The sequence below is a fragment of the Lutjanus erythropterus genome, chromosome 9 (assembly GCF_056507025.1).
Source record: "Lutjanus erythropterus isolate fLutEry1 chromosome 9, fLutEry1.hap2, whole genome shotgun sequence".
Lineage (NCBI taxonomy): Eukaryota > Metazoa > Chordata > Actinopteri > Lutjaniformes > Lutjanidae > Lutjanus > Lutjanus erythropterus.
In genome coordinates this window covers 18,352,805-18,367,718 of record NC_139325.1, presented here as the reverse complement: position 1 = coordinate 18,367,718, position 14,914 = coordinate 18,352,805, and the positions used below count along the sequence as shown (strand labels likewise).

Here is a 14,914-nt window from a genome sequence, read left to right as displayed (position 1 = left end):
AGACTGTGCCTAAACCTCCTTACTTACTTCTTACCCCTCTGGTCCATTTACAGATGGATGAGTAGTGTCTCTGCCTTTCAGCACTAAAGCTTGCATTACAACACTAAAGGTTCTTTTTTTGGCTCTCCAAACCCAAACTATTCCCTTTTTTCATTCTTTAACCTCAACTTCTCCTCAGAGACCACATCAGGGCCCCTCACTGTGTCTAAATCCCCCAAAGCCCTCAAAGAAAAGTCTGTAGCTTTCTGCCTCTTTAACCCCGAGCCTCTGGCTGATACATCTGTGTGGATTCAACTGCTAGCCAACAAGAAACCCCACAGCTTTAAAGCTGTTTTCATGTTTTTACTGTAAATAGCTAGCTTACTTTATATCCTCTCTCGTATAACCCTTGGGTCAAGCAAACACATTGAAAATGTGTTTTTAAAATGCACTCAAAACAATGCATAGATGCACAGTAAAGCTACAAAGCTCAAATCAGTTCCAAAGAGCTGATTTGATTTGGTTTCATAACCATCCTCAGAATTTATTGCAAATTTTGTTCAAATTTGACCATTTTAGGAAGTGACCTGCATCACATTTGCTCACTGTGTCCACTAACCCCCCCCCCCCCCCACTCTATTGGACAGTTAGCCACAGAGCTGCTACTGTAGGTACGGGGGATGAGCACTTTGTTCAGTGGCTTTGTGGAGATTCAAGGAATGGTGGGGGGGCAACTACTGTACTTATATTCACCTTATGAACCAGCTGCCAGTCATCAGCCTTTTCTCTATACCCATTTTCTAAACAGTATGTAAATGATGCTGCCTTCTTTAAGACTTTAGTCTTTTTTTTCCCTCTGTCAGTTCCCCCTCATGCGAGTACCAGGGGAGAGCGTGTTGAGGATTCAGGGAGTTGAAGTTGATATTCTGGGATTTGGCTTTTCACTATGCATTTATTCATTAAGGTATTAGTGAGCCTCTGACTGGCTCGGTGAGTGATTGATTTAATGTAGCTGCAGCTGTAATAGTCTTTATCACTGTACATATACTGTGTTGTATATAGTATATACGAGTAAGTGTGTTTGCGTGAGTGTGTGTCTTCTGAGATTGATTTTCATGCTCTACATGAGTAATTGTGCTAATCCCTCACTCTCCTTGTGTGTGCTGAGATTACTGACAGTATGTAAAGCAGTGTTACTTTCAGGGGTGTGTATTTTTTCCACCTTTTTTATGAAAATCAACAATCAGCTGTTTGGTTTTGCTGATGTTGAGCAGTAGGTTGCTTTCTGTGCATCATTGTGCAAGATTGTGAATTCCTTCTGACAAGAGGTCTCGCTGTTGTTTGAAATCCAGCTGATGATGGTGGTGTCATCCAGACGACTTCTCTCCTCATTTGGCGTTGCAGGTTTAAAGGTCACAGTGGTCGGTTTAATCCCTAATTGTACACTAATGTACTGTATTCACACATTAGATTAGTCAAGATGTGATTGGCCTTTTTCTATGATTTCTGTCTAACAGCCAGTCTGACTTCCTCAGCTGTAGTTATGTTGTGTGAGACCCTCACTCAAATTTCAAGGTTTATGAGTCTTTGATGACTTCAGAAATGACTGTTAGAATTGCCCATGAGTGAGTTTCACTGGCTTTTGTATTCAGTCATCCCATTCAGAATCCATTGTATATTTTCAATAATGCATTTTAGTATGCAATTTTAAAAAATCTTACTATAACTTTTCAAAGATAAGAGGATTTTTATAACTCTTGCTGTTCATAATAACCTGGAGATGGTGTTACAATGTCTAGTCATACAGCTGTCACCTGCAGCCAAAGAACAGCGATAAAAATTCTCCTACTTTATAATATTGTACCATGGCTCTGCATGCTAAAACAGGAGAGATGTCCTTTTTAACTGTTTTTGTTCTCTTTTATTGTTTCCCTTCTTAAAGGGATAATTAGGGTTATTTGAAGTTGGATTGTATGAGGTACTTATCGATATTCAGTGTAATAACCACAGTAGATGGAGGTCAACATGCTGCCAGTTTGAAAGTAGAGGAATACCAGCACAGAGTGTACTGCTGTGGAAATAGTTAGCAACAAAACAGATTTTTGCGACTAAAAAAATAGGCCCAGCTGAGAAAATATGTTGTTTTTTACATGGATAAAATACCTTTCTGTCCTGGTACTCTGCTTCTCCAAACTGCGCCAGTGTTGACCGGTATGTGCTGTGGGTAATACACTAACTTTGGAAAAGTCTCTCATAAGATAATCCTTTAATAGACAGAGAGAAAACTTGTAAACTGTTGCTAGACAGGAGGCCAAATCCAAACTGACATGAATTATTCACACGTACAAAAAGTGATGGATTGCTTATTTTGAACCCAAGATTCACTGACATGTTTCACCTTCTTTTCGTACCCACCCTCCCCACTCTGACCCCCGTCTTTCACTCTCCTCCACCTTCTGGCCCTGCCCTCCCATGACTTCTTCCACCATCCAGCCACCCAGCATCTCCTCTATCTCGTCTCCACCTCTTTTCTGCGATGTCCAGTGTCTCACTTCATGCCTGACTAGCTGCTGTAATTCCAGTCTCACCCAGTGTGATCAGAGGACAGTGTAGAGACAGATGTATCACTGGCAGATATCTGACAACACAACACTTTACAGGCCAAGCACTCTATCATTTGTCATCACTGACAGCTCAGTAAAAGAAAAACAAAACATAAAAAAAAGAAAGGAGGTGGGGTTTGAGGGCTTTGGTTTGGTTAGAAATTGGGAGAGAAGAACACCGTACACATATAGAGCCATTTTCTTGACACACTCTTACATGTAGAATTGTTTGGTCAACTTAAAGGACCATTTACTGCTTCATCTGATGTTGTTTTTATTGTAAAGTTTCCAGGCACTCACCACAAAAGGAGTGAGAGGGCAAAGTGTAAAAGGACAGAGAGAGTTGAGAGGATTAATGGCACCGATTGTCCATTTAATTATGAAAAGGTCAGGTGGAGATGAGTGAACGAGCTATATGAAGTATTAATGCAAATCATGATGGGCAGTATGCAAAAATTGGCATTAACTAGAAATGACCTACTTGTGTGAGGTGATGCCCAGGGGATTGCACTCATTGATTTGCATTCACAGAACGAGTATACTTGCCCACACATTTATACAGTATATGTGAAGTCTTAGATCAGTTTAGACGAGTTGAATCCATGAAGGACACACTGCAGGTCAATTTCTCCTGTAATTTAAATGATTATACCTTGTACTTTGTATTTTAATGACCATCCTTCATCTGTTCAGAGTTCATGTTTTAACAGTAGTCAAGCACACTTTACTCATCAGTAGTAGAGTGAGCTACCTGGAGAGAAATAGATCAAAAACCTCAAATATTTTTAAGGGGCTTGAATCACAGTGATACAAAAGGCAGTCAAACACTTTGATTGCTTTGTTGTGGGCAGGTCTTGAAACCTTTCAAAGCTGTCTAGACAGATCTGATTGACTGATAAAGTCCATTAGCGAGTGACCAGCCCTCTGTCAAAAGTTAATCTAATTTTAACTTTTTGACTGACCGGATAGTGACATTTCCATCTTGGTTTGTCTCATCTTTTAGTGTTTAGGTGTCACTGAAATACATCAGACATGGTTTGTTTTCTGTTTTACATGCTAATGGAAACAAGGCCTAAATATGGTTTCAGGAGCTTTTAGGTCTCTTATTATCATATAATAATTATGGGCTCAAAAATGTATTTTATTAATGGCAGTGGAAGAATAGCGAGTACGTGTTTTTTTAATTAGCAAGTACATTAAAATTGTAGCAAAGGTCACAAGCATTCACATCCATACTTGAGAAGGGAAGAGGTTTCTTTTAGATTGTTAATGAAGACCATACTTGTGGTTTTGCATTTTTAGCCTATGTGTTAAGAATGTATATGTTATATCACTTCTGGACATATTCCCACACATGCTGAACTGTTTAATTTTTATTGTGTTTTTCCTTTTAAGGCCAGCATTGGTTAAAATTCATTTCACCGCAACATGAAAATAATCTCTCAGAGACACGAAAATTTAGTGAGTTAAATATTTGCAGTAAACATCTTAGCAGCTTTTATTTTTCTCAGAGTTCTTAAAGATCAGTTGATGACACTCGCATCAAGGAATTGACCATTTATAGCAAACATTTTCACAGTAAGAGTTGCCATAAAAGGCTCTGCTGTTTGGGTGAGCTCTCAGAGATTCTGAGCAGCAACAACGCAATTCTGCTGAGGGAGCTAACTTCTTACATACATTACTGGCCACACAGCTGTGAGTGAGCCAATTAGTGCGAAGTATATGTGAGACGGCTGATGCGAGTAACGTCAGTGTTTTGCTTGAACTAATTCTATGATTCATTTGTGCCACAGAAAATAGAAAAAAAAAACACTTGCATTTATAATTCTATTGTGTGCTTTAAAAACGGCAACATTAAAGTTAAGTTTATGGGTGAAAACATGCAGAGGTTGAAACAAATCATTGTTTTGCAAGTCACAGGTAAGTCTCAAGTCTTTGCATTCCAGTCGAGTCCTACGTGAGTCGTAATGCACTCTTCACCAAATGAGATCCAATTTTAACATAGCCTCAACTTATTACGTCATTTTTTTGTGCAGCTTCAAATTTTGACACTTCAAAGTTCTTGTGTCTTCATCTCTAATTTCTGACCAACATGTTTTACATAATGCAGTTTGTTTTTTCTTGACAGTTGCATCATTTTAAATCATGTTGGGTATAATTTTTTCCAACTGGACTTCACTACCGTGATGTTAGTTATTCATGTTTCTGTCCTGCAACGTGATTGGATGTTGTTGGATTGGTTCAAGCAAGTGGATCTGTGGAATTAATGCTGCATTCCAGACAGCGTTGGAGGTCAAATTTTTTTCAAGCTCCTGCTAGCAAAAGTAAAATAGAATGCCACTCAAAGTCAGGGTTCCTACTTGTAAATTTGGGGCAAATCCATCTACCCCAACTTCATGACGAAGCTGTTGTCTGACGTCAGACAACAATGGCAGTATCGGTGGAAGCCTGAAGTAATGCATACTATCTGCAGTAATACGTGTTTTGCATGTAAATTGATGTGAAAATATATCATCAATGACATTAACTGCAGTAAATTAAATATATATAAAGGTGTCTGTTACTCAGACTTTGTTTTGTTTTGCTGAGAACATGCAAAAAATACTGGTGTGGTTGTCGAATCAAATGTTTGCTTTTTGTTTTCCATCAGGTCGGGCCATCAAACATGTGAAGGAGTCTATTTTCACTGCAGAAGCTGGAGCTAGACGGGGCGTTCCTAAGGTCCTGGTTGTTCTCACAGATGGACGTTCACAAGATGATGTCAACAAAGTGTCTAAGGAGATGCAGATGGATGGTGGGTATTTTATGGGCCAAACAGAACTGAAGTGTTGGGTAGGTTGCATGAGTTCTGAAAATCCTAAATTATTGACTCTGGGTGTACTCTGGGTGATTCATTGACATTGATAAGGTGAGTTATGTGTGTTGGCACAGCAGAGATGGGGGACAGATTCCCGTTCCCCCTCTCAATTCTTGGATGCTTTATGTACCGTATGTCACATTTTACTGTTATAGGATATCAGACTCTTCAACGGTTGGTTTGAAGCTCATAAATCTAACAATGTGTTACATTGCTCTACTTAATCCTTTCCATAGACTTTAAAACTTCTCTTGTTTAATTTCATTTTCAGGTTATATCATCTTTGCCATTGGCTTTGCTGACGCAGACTATGGGGAGCTGGTGAATATCGCCAGTAAGCCCAGCGACAGACACGTCTTCTTTGTAGACGATTTGGATGCTGTGAAGAAAATAGAAGAGCAGCTCATTACTTTTGTCTGTGAGGCTGCCACTGCCAGTGAGTAACACCACCTTATGTTTAAAACAGAGAGAGAGAGTAAAAGACCAGGAGGGAAAAGAGTTCAGAGAAGTCAGACGGGGCTGCAGACCAAGTGAAAGAGGCAGAAAGAAAATTGAGAGAGGACTTTTGTTGGTAAAGAGGCATACAGAATGACTGCCGAAAAGATGGCTGAGAATTTAAAATATTATTGATGAACCTACAGACTCTTTTCTCTTTTTCAGCTTGTCCGTCAGTATTGATGAGTGGTAACACAATGGCAGGTAAGAGGGGCAAATGACAGGACTTCATAATATGTTTAGGGCTGCAATTATCAGTTATTTTCATTATCAATGAATCTGCCAGTAATTTTCACAATTTTTGTTTAAAATGCCAAAACTCTTCATTTACTACTACTGTGAGTTGGACGTTGACATGTTGTGGGAAATAACGGTGGGCTGCCTGGTCTCAATCTACATTTACAACTAAATGGTGCGCTAAAATAGGCCTTGGTGATAAAGCTGAAAAACCACGATCACGATAGTGACGTTTATTATTGGTCAGTACTGATAATTGTTGCTCATGTAAATTGTGACTGACGAGATGTTGTGTACTCCAAGGGGTGGAAGCATCTGAGGTGATAAAATGGGTAGATATTGCAATATTTTTGGCCAAATACCTTGATATTGTAACAACATATCGGAGGTGACTATTGACGCTCTCACAAAATATTAACCAAATGAGATTTTCTGATAAATAATCATCAGCAATGTGGATATAATGACTACGTGGGTAAAGATAAATAGACAAAGTTCAGAAAATTACCTCACTTTACTGTGTGTAGCCTTTAAAACCAGGAAAAGATGACATTTATCCCATATCATGATATAATGATATGCAAAATACTCATGAATTACCACAGAAAAGGAAAAAGATTATTTTGCTTTAACAGAAGCTCTTTCCACTAATTTATATGCAGTCTATAATCATAAATGATAAAGAAAAGCAGCAAGTCCTTACTTTTAATGATCTGGAACCAGAAAATGTTTGACATTTTTGTTTCAGAGATGACTGAAACTTTTAATCGATCATCAAAAAAGTTGGCAGCTAATTTTCTTTCTATCAACTAATAGAGTAATCAACTAATCATTGCAGCTCTAAATATACTGTACAACAGTCAGACATGTCCAAAGACTATATCAAAGCTCATGATGCTGATGGCAAATATGCTGATCATGATGAAGGTGAAGGTAGTGATGATTTGTCTCTTGCAGGTTTCCGTATGATGGAGAAGTTTGGCCTTGTAGAGAAGGAGTACAGCACCATACCGGGTGTTTCTCTGGAGCCTGGTTCATTCAACAGCTTCCCCTGTTACAGATTACACCGCGACGCCCTGGTGTCACAGCCCACGAAGTGAGTAAGCTTACAGTGCATGATAAAGTGGCTTCTGTTTCACAAAAGTAAGCAAACAAAAATTGTGTGTAGCTGCCATCTGATAATAAGTTGGATTTGTTTGGGTTTCTTTTCCCGATTAAACCCTCCCCTCCCTTTGTGTTCTGTTATATCTGAACACACAATTTAGCTTCTATCATTGATGTATTTTTCATCTTTCTATTGTCAGAAAACAGCTCATAAAAGCAACCTGTTAACCAAGGCTAGCAGTAATCCTCGCCTGACAGCATGCACATGAATACAGATCAACCTGTACCGTGTGATCGACTGTATTAGCATACAAAATAAGTGACAGCAGACAGAGACGGAGGTGGCAGTTTGTTCAGTTTTATTGGTTCATGCGTCATTGAGGTCGGGATCTTCTTTGGCAAGAAACAAAAGAGGATAAATTACTAACCCACAAAGTTATGAATAAAATGATTCACTTTTACAAAAACATAATCGTGACACACAAATTCAATAATTGATAAAATCAAAAATATCTGCATGTTAAAGGGAAAATTCACCACTTTTCATGTGGATGTCCAGTCAGCGTTGATGGTAAGTGTAGCCAATTGAAGCAGTAAATTCCTCAATTTGTGCTATATCAACCAAAAAAAGCGGAGTTCTCAACCTCATGGAGCTGTGCAGCAGTGCCTACATGTACCAGAATACACTGCATATGTGACACCACCCAGCCCATAGCTGTTACTTTGCTGGCCAGTACATAGCATTAGCTGACAAAAATACTCATCTAACACGCCTCCTGGCCAGCTAGAGACTAGAAATCCAAGCTGAAGTAGTCTGTAGTTCTTCCTTAACACCAACTACATCACTGTGACATCACTGAAGGCATATGAAGAACAGATTTTGCTGCAGAGAATTGAGCTTTTTTGGTCAGTGTAGTATGCATTGAGGGATTTATTGATTCAGCTGACTACATTTACCATCAACACTGAATGGACATCCACATGAAAAAACATTCTCTTCCCTTCCTCTGAGAAATAAACATCTCTAAGTTGTGATGTGTAATTCATTCCAGTTCTAACATCCACACAGCGTCCTGCACTCTGTCATTAAAATCATACATCATTATTTGTTTTTTGAATACTATTGAATCCAGCTCACTGGTATTTAAGCTTTACTTTCTTCTGAGTTATTTTCCCTCCTACTCCACTGTTTATCCATTTATATTTGCTTGCTGAGTGACTCTCCCTTCCCCTCCTGGACATGGAGAGCGGTGACTGTCAGCGGTCAGTGGGACACAAACACCAGAAGACTTTGAATTATCAGCCAACAGTTCACACAGGGTCTGAACTATTTAACAGTTCTGCCAATGAAAATGACACAACGTTCTGGATAATAGCAAACAACTGGGAAACTGACATAAAAGCTAACCTTTGTTTGGATGATCTTTTATGACACCAGGGTGCAGATCCCACTCATAACACCTGGACTGTGTTACACTTGCTATCTCACAATCTGTACTTGAGCCAGATGCAAACAACCCCAAATAGTGATCTTAAAGATTATAGAATCAGAGCTAACTGTCACAGTTAAAGTGGTTTATTAAAGCAAGACAGATGACACACATTTATCTGACGATTTATTGTAAATACAGAATGCCTCTCACCTTTTTCAAAACTTACAGAGAAGGCAGTTTTGACAAATCATTGATTTTCTGCAGTAAAGAGAAAATTGCTGAAAGCACTGAGCAGAAGCAGATTATTGCAGTAATATATTAAACATGCAGTTTCCACTAATCCCTGCAATTCCTTCTGCCAATTAACACAGAAGCCAAAGTGACAATTTCAGATTGTTCTCTTATAGAGCCTCAGAGCTAAATTACACAATGTTTTTCCCAAGTTATCTCTGTAAACCTGTAAAAACTGCATCTCTTCTGTCACTTATATTCACCAACAAATTTTACAACTGGTTTTGTCTATAGTACATACAAAAAGCAAAACACATACTGTAGATATATACACTAATTAAAGCTTAACTGCAGATGTTGCCACAACATATTTAATGCCCTGTAGCCTCTCATGGAATAGACTCTTGCTGCTAGTTATTCCTATGTAACATTTATCAATGAATAATCTGAACAGAAACCACTTGTAAATAAACTTAGGCTGTGATTGTCTGCCTTTTTCAAATATGGATATATGTAGATATATGTAGATCCTACTGTATATAGGGCTGGGTATCAAACTACAGACCTTTTATGGCACTGATTGACTGTCTTAATGTTACAAGTTGTAGAGGCATGCAGAAAAAACACACCCAGATCCCCAGAGATGGGGATCATTACTGTATTCTTCTAACACGTCTTTGAACAGCTTCTTCCTTTAAAGTGACCAATTGCAACACAATGTGTAATTTTCTTTTTGTTAAAATGGCTTTGGTAATAAAAACAAAAGGATCGTTCAGGAACTGATATTGAAAGCAAAGTATTGGTACTGTTATTAAAAAATTTGAACGATACCCAGTCCTAACTGTATACATATTTGAATTTGATTTAATTTTCATTGCTCAAATGGGACACTTGTAGGAGCTACTATACAGTTTAGTTTGATTTGACCATACCCAACCTATAATTACATATCAAAAGGTTAAAGGTGTTAAGGCCATACCTTCAAGTTTCATTACTGTGTATTTCTAGTGGGTTTCATATTGCAGATTTAGACCATGACCACTAGTAATTAATAAAATTTACAGCATTTAAAGATGCTGGAAACAAATGATAATTTCTCTGAGAAGCTTGAAAGTATTAAACTTTACCTAACCCTATACCACAGGGGAATATATTTAAGTCTAAAACTCATGCATATGAAACACTTATCTGGAGCATTCAATGGCTTCAAAAGTGCGCCCGTAATGCCTTTCTTTTCTGTGATGTTGTCATTTTAGAGCTTTTTTTCCCTGGTTTTTAACCGTCAACCAGCTTTAACTTTAGCTTTCCCGTTCTGTGATTGTTCGGTTTGTGAAGAGTGACATTGACGAGCGCTCAGAAAAGTTGAAGCTGAGATAATTTGAACCTGAAGTGCTCGAAGGCAGCTATAACAAAAAAGGCTGGGTTCTGTGATCAAAAAGAGGCTGGCACTCAAAGACAGTCTGAGGCAGCAGAAAGCTCTCCAAAAGCATTCACAAAAGCTGAAAAGAGACAGTGGCATGTTGAAAAAGACACCTTGTGATGGATACATGCCTTTGGGGCACAGCTAAGCTCACTATCTTCTCCTGTGTGTGTTTGCCTGTTCTTTCATGTGTGACCCAGGTACCTTCACCCTGAAGGTTTACCCTCTGACTATACCATTTCTATGATGCTCCGCCTACTTCCTGAGACCCCGCAAGAGCCTTTTGCATTGTGGGAAATCCTCAACAAGGATGATGAGCCGTTGGTGGGACTGATCCTGGACAGTAAGTTTGAATTTCTCCTGTTTTTGCATTTTTTCACTTCACAGTTTGACAGGTACAAACAGCAGATGTGTGCAGCAGCTCCTACAGTCCCAGTGTCTCCAAATAATCCATGAAAGTGCATGATGTTGCAGATTTCAGAAGTGAGGTGGGAGTGAAATTACTAATTACAGCTGAGGTACAACTATATTTTTGATCCAATATGATGTACCTTTAAATGAGCAAAGTTTTCACCTTTTACCTGAACTTTTTTTTTTTTCATTTTAAGTTTAAGGGTTATACAACAAATGCCTCCCCTAGACAAAACAATGTTAAATGAGACACAGTTACTACCATTTCTTGTCAGTCAATTAATTATTTATTAATACATTTTTGATCTGTCAAGTACTTAACAAGGATTAATGATAAATCATCAACAAGCTCTGATCTAGAACATTGGATATAGCAGTTAGTTGGTAGGTGTTTTTGCAACTTTGCTTTTGAGTTTGATTTGGATTGAAGCTGTTGTCAGGTAGTTGTCAGGCATTGTTGGAGCAGAGCACTTCCTGGTTTCACTCTGAATTTCAAGAGCTGTGTCAGCTGATGTGGGTTTCTCCCTCTATTGTTACCTTGCTGAAAGTCTTACAGCCAAAGCAGATGGGATGATGATGATCGTGATGGGACTGACCATGGTGCAGCAGTGCCTTGCCTGTGTTTAAACTGTGATAAGCCATGCCCCAGAAATGCTGCTCACCAGGTGAACTCGCCTCAGGCATCAACCTGCGGAGGTGTTTCAGACACTACTGAGACCCAGGGCGGATCCCTGACCTGCTGCTGAGATTATATTACCAGCTGAAGGGTTTCATGGTTGTTGTTTTTTTAAAAAAGCAGAAAATGTGGTGCCTGTTGCATAGTAATAAAAAAGAGTTGTGACTGCAATAAATTTGTCTAGACATTTGAAATAACATCAACAAAAAATTTGCTGCTACATCATAGATATTTAAACAACATACTTAAGGCTCAATAATCAGAACAATAATCAGAACTCCCTCTGCACAGCCAGTCTTAGGAGTCAAATGCTGGTTGGTTGTAGGAACATCTCAGGTAAAAACATCTCATTTATGCTTAATGTTAGATATGCAAAGGTTACGTATACAGACCAAACCCTCTGCCCATGCTCCCAATTCATTTGACTGTATTTCTGCATGTTTTCTGAAAGCTTATGGATATGGATGAAACAGAGCAGTACCAGTGGCAGCTGTTGGGGGCAGCATAGCAGGGTGGCCAACAGTTCCAGTGACACATGACCAGAGGATGCACTAACGTTTGTAAAATCTTGACGTAATGGAAATGATGTCCATCGTCAGTTAGTTTAACAAATACTCCCTCCACATAGAGAATTCCACATTTCACAATTCCACATTTTCCGCAATTCTGCTTCCTCTTTTGCCTCTTTCTCAAGAGGTTCATTATTAGAGCCTCCTCTTGTGTCGCCGTCTTTGTAGCTGTCAGAAACTTTAGACTCTCCTATATAAATGTCTATATAAATATAAATGTCTCTACCAGTTTTTTGGAGAATCAATAGCAAAGAGGGATTTTTCTATCCAGTGACACATTTTCTCATTTTGCTTTTATCTCAGAGCTTAGTCTTCATTGACATGGTACAAATTCATAGTTTCACCTGCCACTAATATCACATGCATCATTAAAATAATGGTCACCCACCATTATTTTAATGATGTTATCATATTGGCCTCTGCAGTCCAGTGCTTAGTGACGAAATAGTAAAATTAATCTTTATTTTCTGTGATAAGCAGACAAACAGTAGAGCGAAATAAAGATGAAGTTGTTTGTTGCTAATGTTGCCGAGCTGAGACAACGTAGTTCAGTGTTGCTACAAACTAGGTCTTGTTGGAGTCTACTAGCAGGAGACAAGAGATAATAATGTGAAAATGGCAAGTTTCTATCCTCCCTCACCACTTACTGTCCCCTCCACCACCACAGACTCTGGGAAGACCTTGACGTTCTTCAACAATGACTACAAAGGAGAGTTCCAGACTGTCACCTTTGAAGGAAATGAAATCAGAAAAATCTTCCATGGCAGCTTCCACAAGGTTTGTCTTTAATATATATAAGAGAATATATTACATTTGCTGGTTATAGTTTCATGCTAATGCACTCGCCTCTGTTTGATATCATTATAGTAAGGCCAGAGGTTTTGAGCAGCTGGTCAGAATATGTGAGTGATATGAAAGAAATAAAACATCAGTGTGATGTGAGCATGTCCAGTCTGTGTTGCACGGCTGTTCCAGTCCATTAGAGCTAGATCCACATCAACGCCAGTTTGCATTACGTACCACGTTCACACTGACAAGCAGTCTTTGCATTTTTTAGGTTGTATTTTTTCAGATAAATATTCAGATCTGCTGCATTGAAGCTCTGCAGAGCAGTAGGGGACATAGGGAGCAGGAAACTTTGTGGCACGCTGTTAAAAAGAGACAAAAATAAGGAAGGTTGACTGTATTTTGATGTTTTTGAAGTTGTGCAGCCTGTTGGGTGTTTTTCCAGTGGCTCTCGGGCTGAATTTATTCTCTTGACCTGTCAACATTGCTGTAGTGAGTGTGTGTGCAGGTGATGATAGCCCTCCTCCCTCTTCTGTCTCTCCCTCCCACTCTCCACTGCTTTTTCTACACCCTTTTTATTTTATTTTTTAAACTAGTGAAGTGTGCAGAGTGGGAGTGAAGCTGCAGATTTCATCACCCTTTAAAACCTTTGTGTGGTCTCCCATGGTGAGGTTAGGAGTGGACATTTGTCATTATTTCTGACATTTACGGACTAGAAAGAATCACTAGATGAATTAATAATCCCATAACTATTTTGCCAAACTTTTATTCAATTCCACATAAATAACATGAATGTAATACTTCCAACAAACTGCATTAGATAAAAAAATGTTTTGTTAGGAGCATTTCCTGGACTTAAATTGAGTTCGTTCCAAGTCCTCTTTGGATAGGGATACATGTGTTCTTAAAAATCACCCAAAACTCCAAGCCACTTTCTTTTCAAATAATTAAAATGCCTTTATTGTCAATAGGGCTGTTTAAAAAAAAAAAAAAAAAAAAAAAATCCAATACCAGTATCAGAACCCTTACAGTGATACTGATATAAAGAGAGTACTTCATTTAATACCCATCATGTGAGTGGAAGCATTTCTGATGCAATCCTTCTACATTTATTTTTATCACACGGCCCATGGGTATAATATTGCCAACATTTAAGCATGCTAAACTGTCAACTCTGTCAAGTACACTGTACTAAACTTCACCACACCACAGACTATGTGGGTTGTAACGGCTCCGATGGTGGGCCAATCACATGTTGCATGAAATCAAACAAAGCTTGTGGTCTTTGGCTGCAAACAAAACCATTCAAATAGTCTTTTTTTTCTAGCTCTCAGTAAAGAAAGGACCAAATTCAGGTATAATTTGACTGGAGAAGTTTCAGTATTACTTGGCACTGGATTATTTCGATCAATAACTTAAAGAGCCAGCCCTAATTGTCATGGCAAATGGAACAAAAAAAAAAATCCATTTGTTCCATTTGATCCGTTGACTCCCTGAAGAAGGGTTAATGCTGAAAACATCAGAATATTTTTTTTTGTTTGTTTTGAGGTCCATCATGGCCATGAGAGTGCCTCAGAGTTTTTTTTAGTGATTTTTAAAGTGCATCAGATGTGTACACAATATAGACCAGGTTTCGATCAGTGAATCTCTAAACATCGTTATAAAAGACCAAAAATCTGTACAAGTTTCCATGATTTTCTTGTTAGTATTATTCCCTGCTGAGCTCAGACTGGACCACCAGAGACGATATTAGTTTGTCTTTCCAACTGCTTCTCTGACAAAGACATTTCATATTTCCCTCAATCACTGGGATTCTGGCCAAATATTTTTATGTAAATTACGCTGTATCAAATTAGTCAGACTGAATGGAAATGCCAAATTTTAGGGACATTCCCTCAATAAAAGAGAATTGTCTGCTCACTTGAGACGGGAAAGTGTTTGTGAAAAAAGAAATTATGGACTATATAGTGATGCAAATGCCTCTACTGAATAAATAATAATTATTTTGGCCTCAGCAGACCCAATTAAAGACAAATTCACATTCTGAGACACTTTGGCATGAGATGTCAATGACATTAGCAGCTTGCAGAGTAATTATCCATTCTTTTGTCTT

At 38.6% G+C, this 14,914-nt stretch overlaps 1 protein-coding gene across 1 annotated transcript in view; it reads left to right on the top strand.

Annotated features, from left to right (window-relative positions):
• Positions 1-14,914, top strand: part of col14a1a (collagen, type XIV, alpha 1a) — a 170,744-nt gene that overhangs the window by 98,655 nt on the left and 57,175 nt on the right. The window contains exons 27-32 of the mRNA XM_084726318.1: positions 5,233-5,376; positions 5,711-5,875; positions 6,100-6,138; positions 7,129-7,267; positions 10,560-10,702; positions 12,683-12,792. Coding sequence (XP_084582444.1) covers positions 5,233-5,376; positions 5,711-5,875; positions 6,100-6,138; positions 7,129-7,267; positions 10,560-10,702; positions 12,683-12,792 — 740 coding nt within the window. The remainder of the gene's footprint in view (positions 1-5,232; positions 5,377-5,710; positions 5,876-6,099; positions 6,139-7,128; positions 7,268-10,559; positions 10,703-12,682; positions 12,793-14,914) is intronic.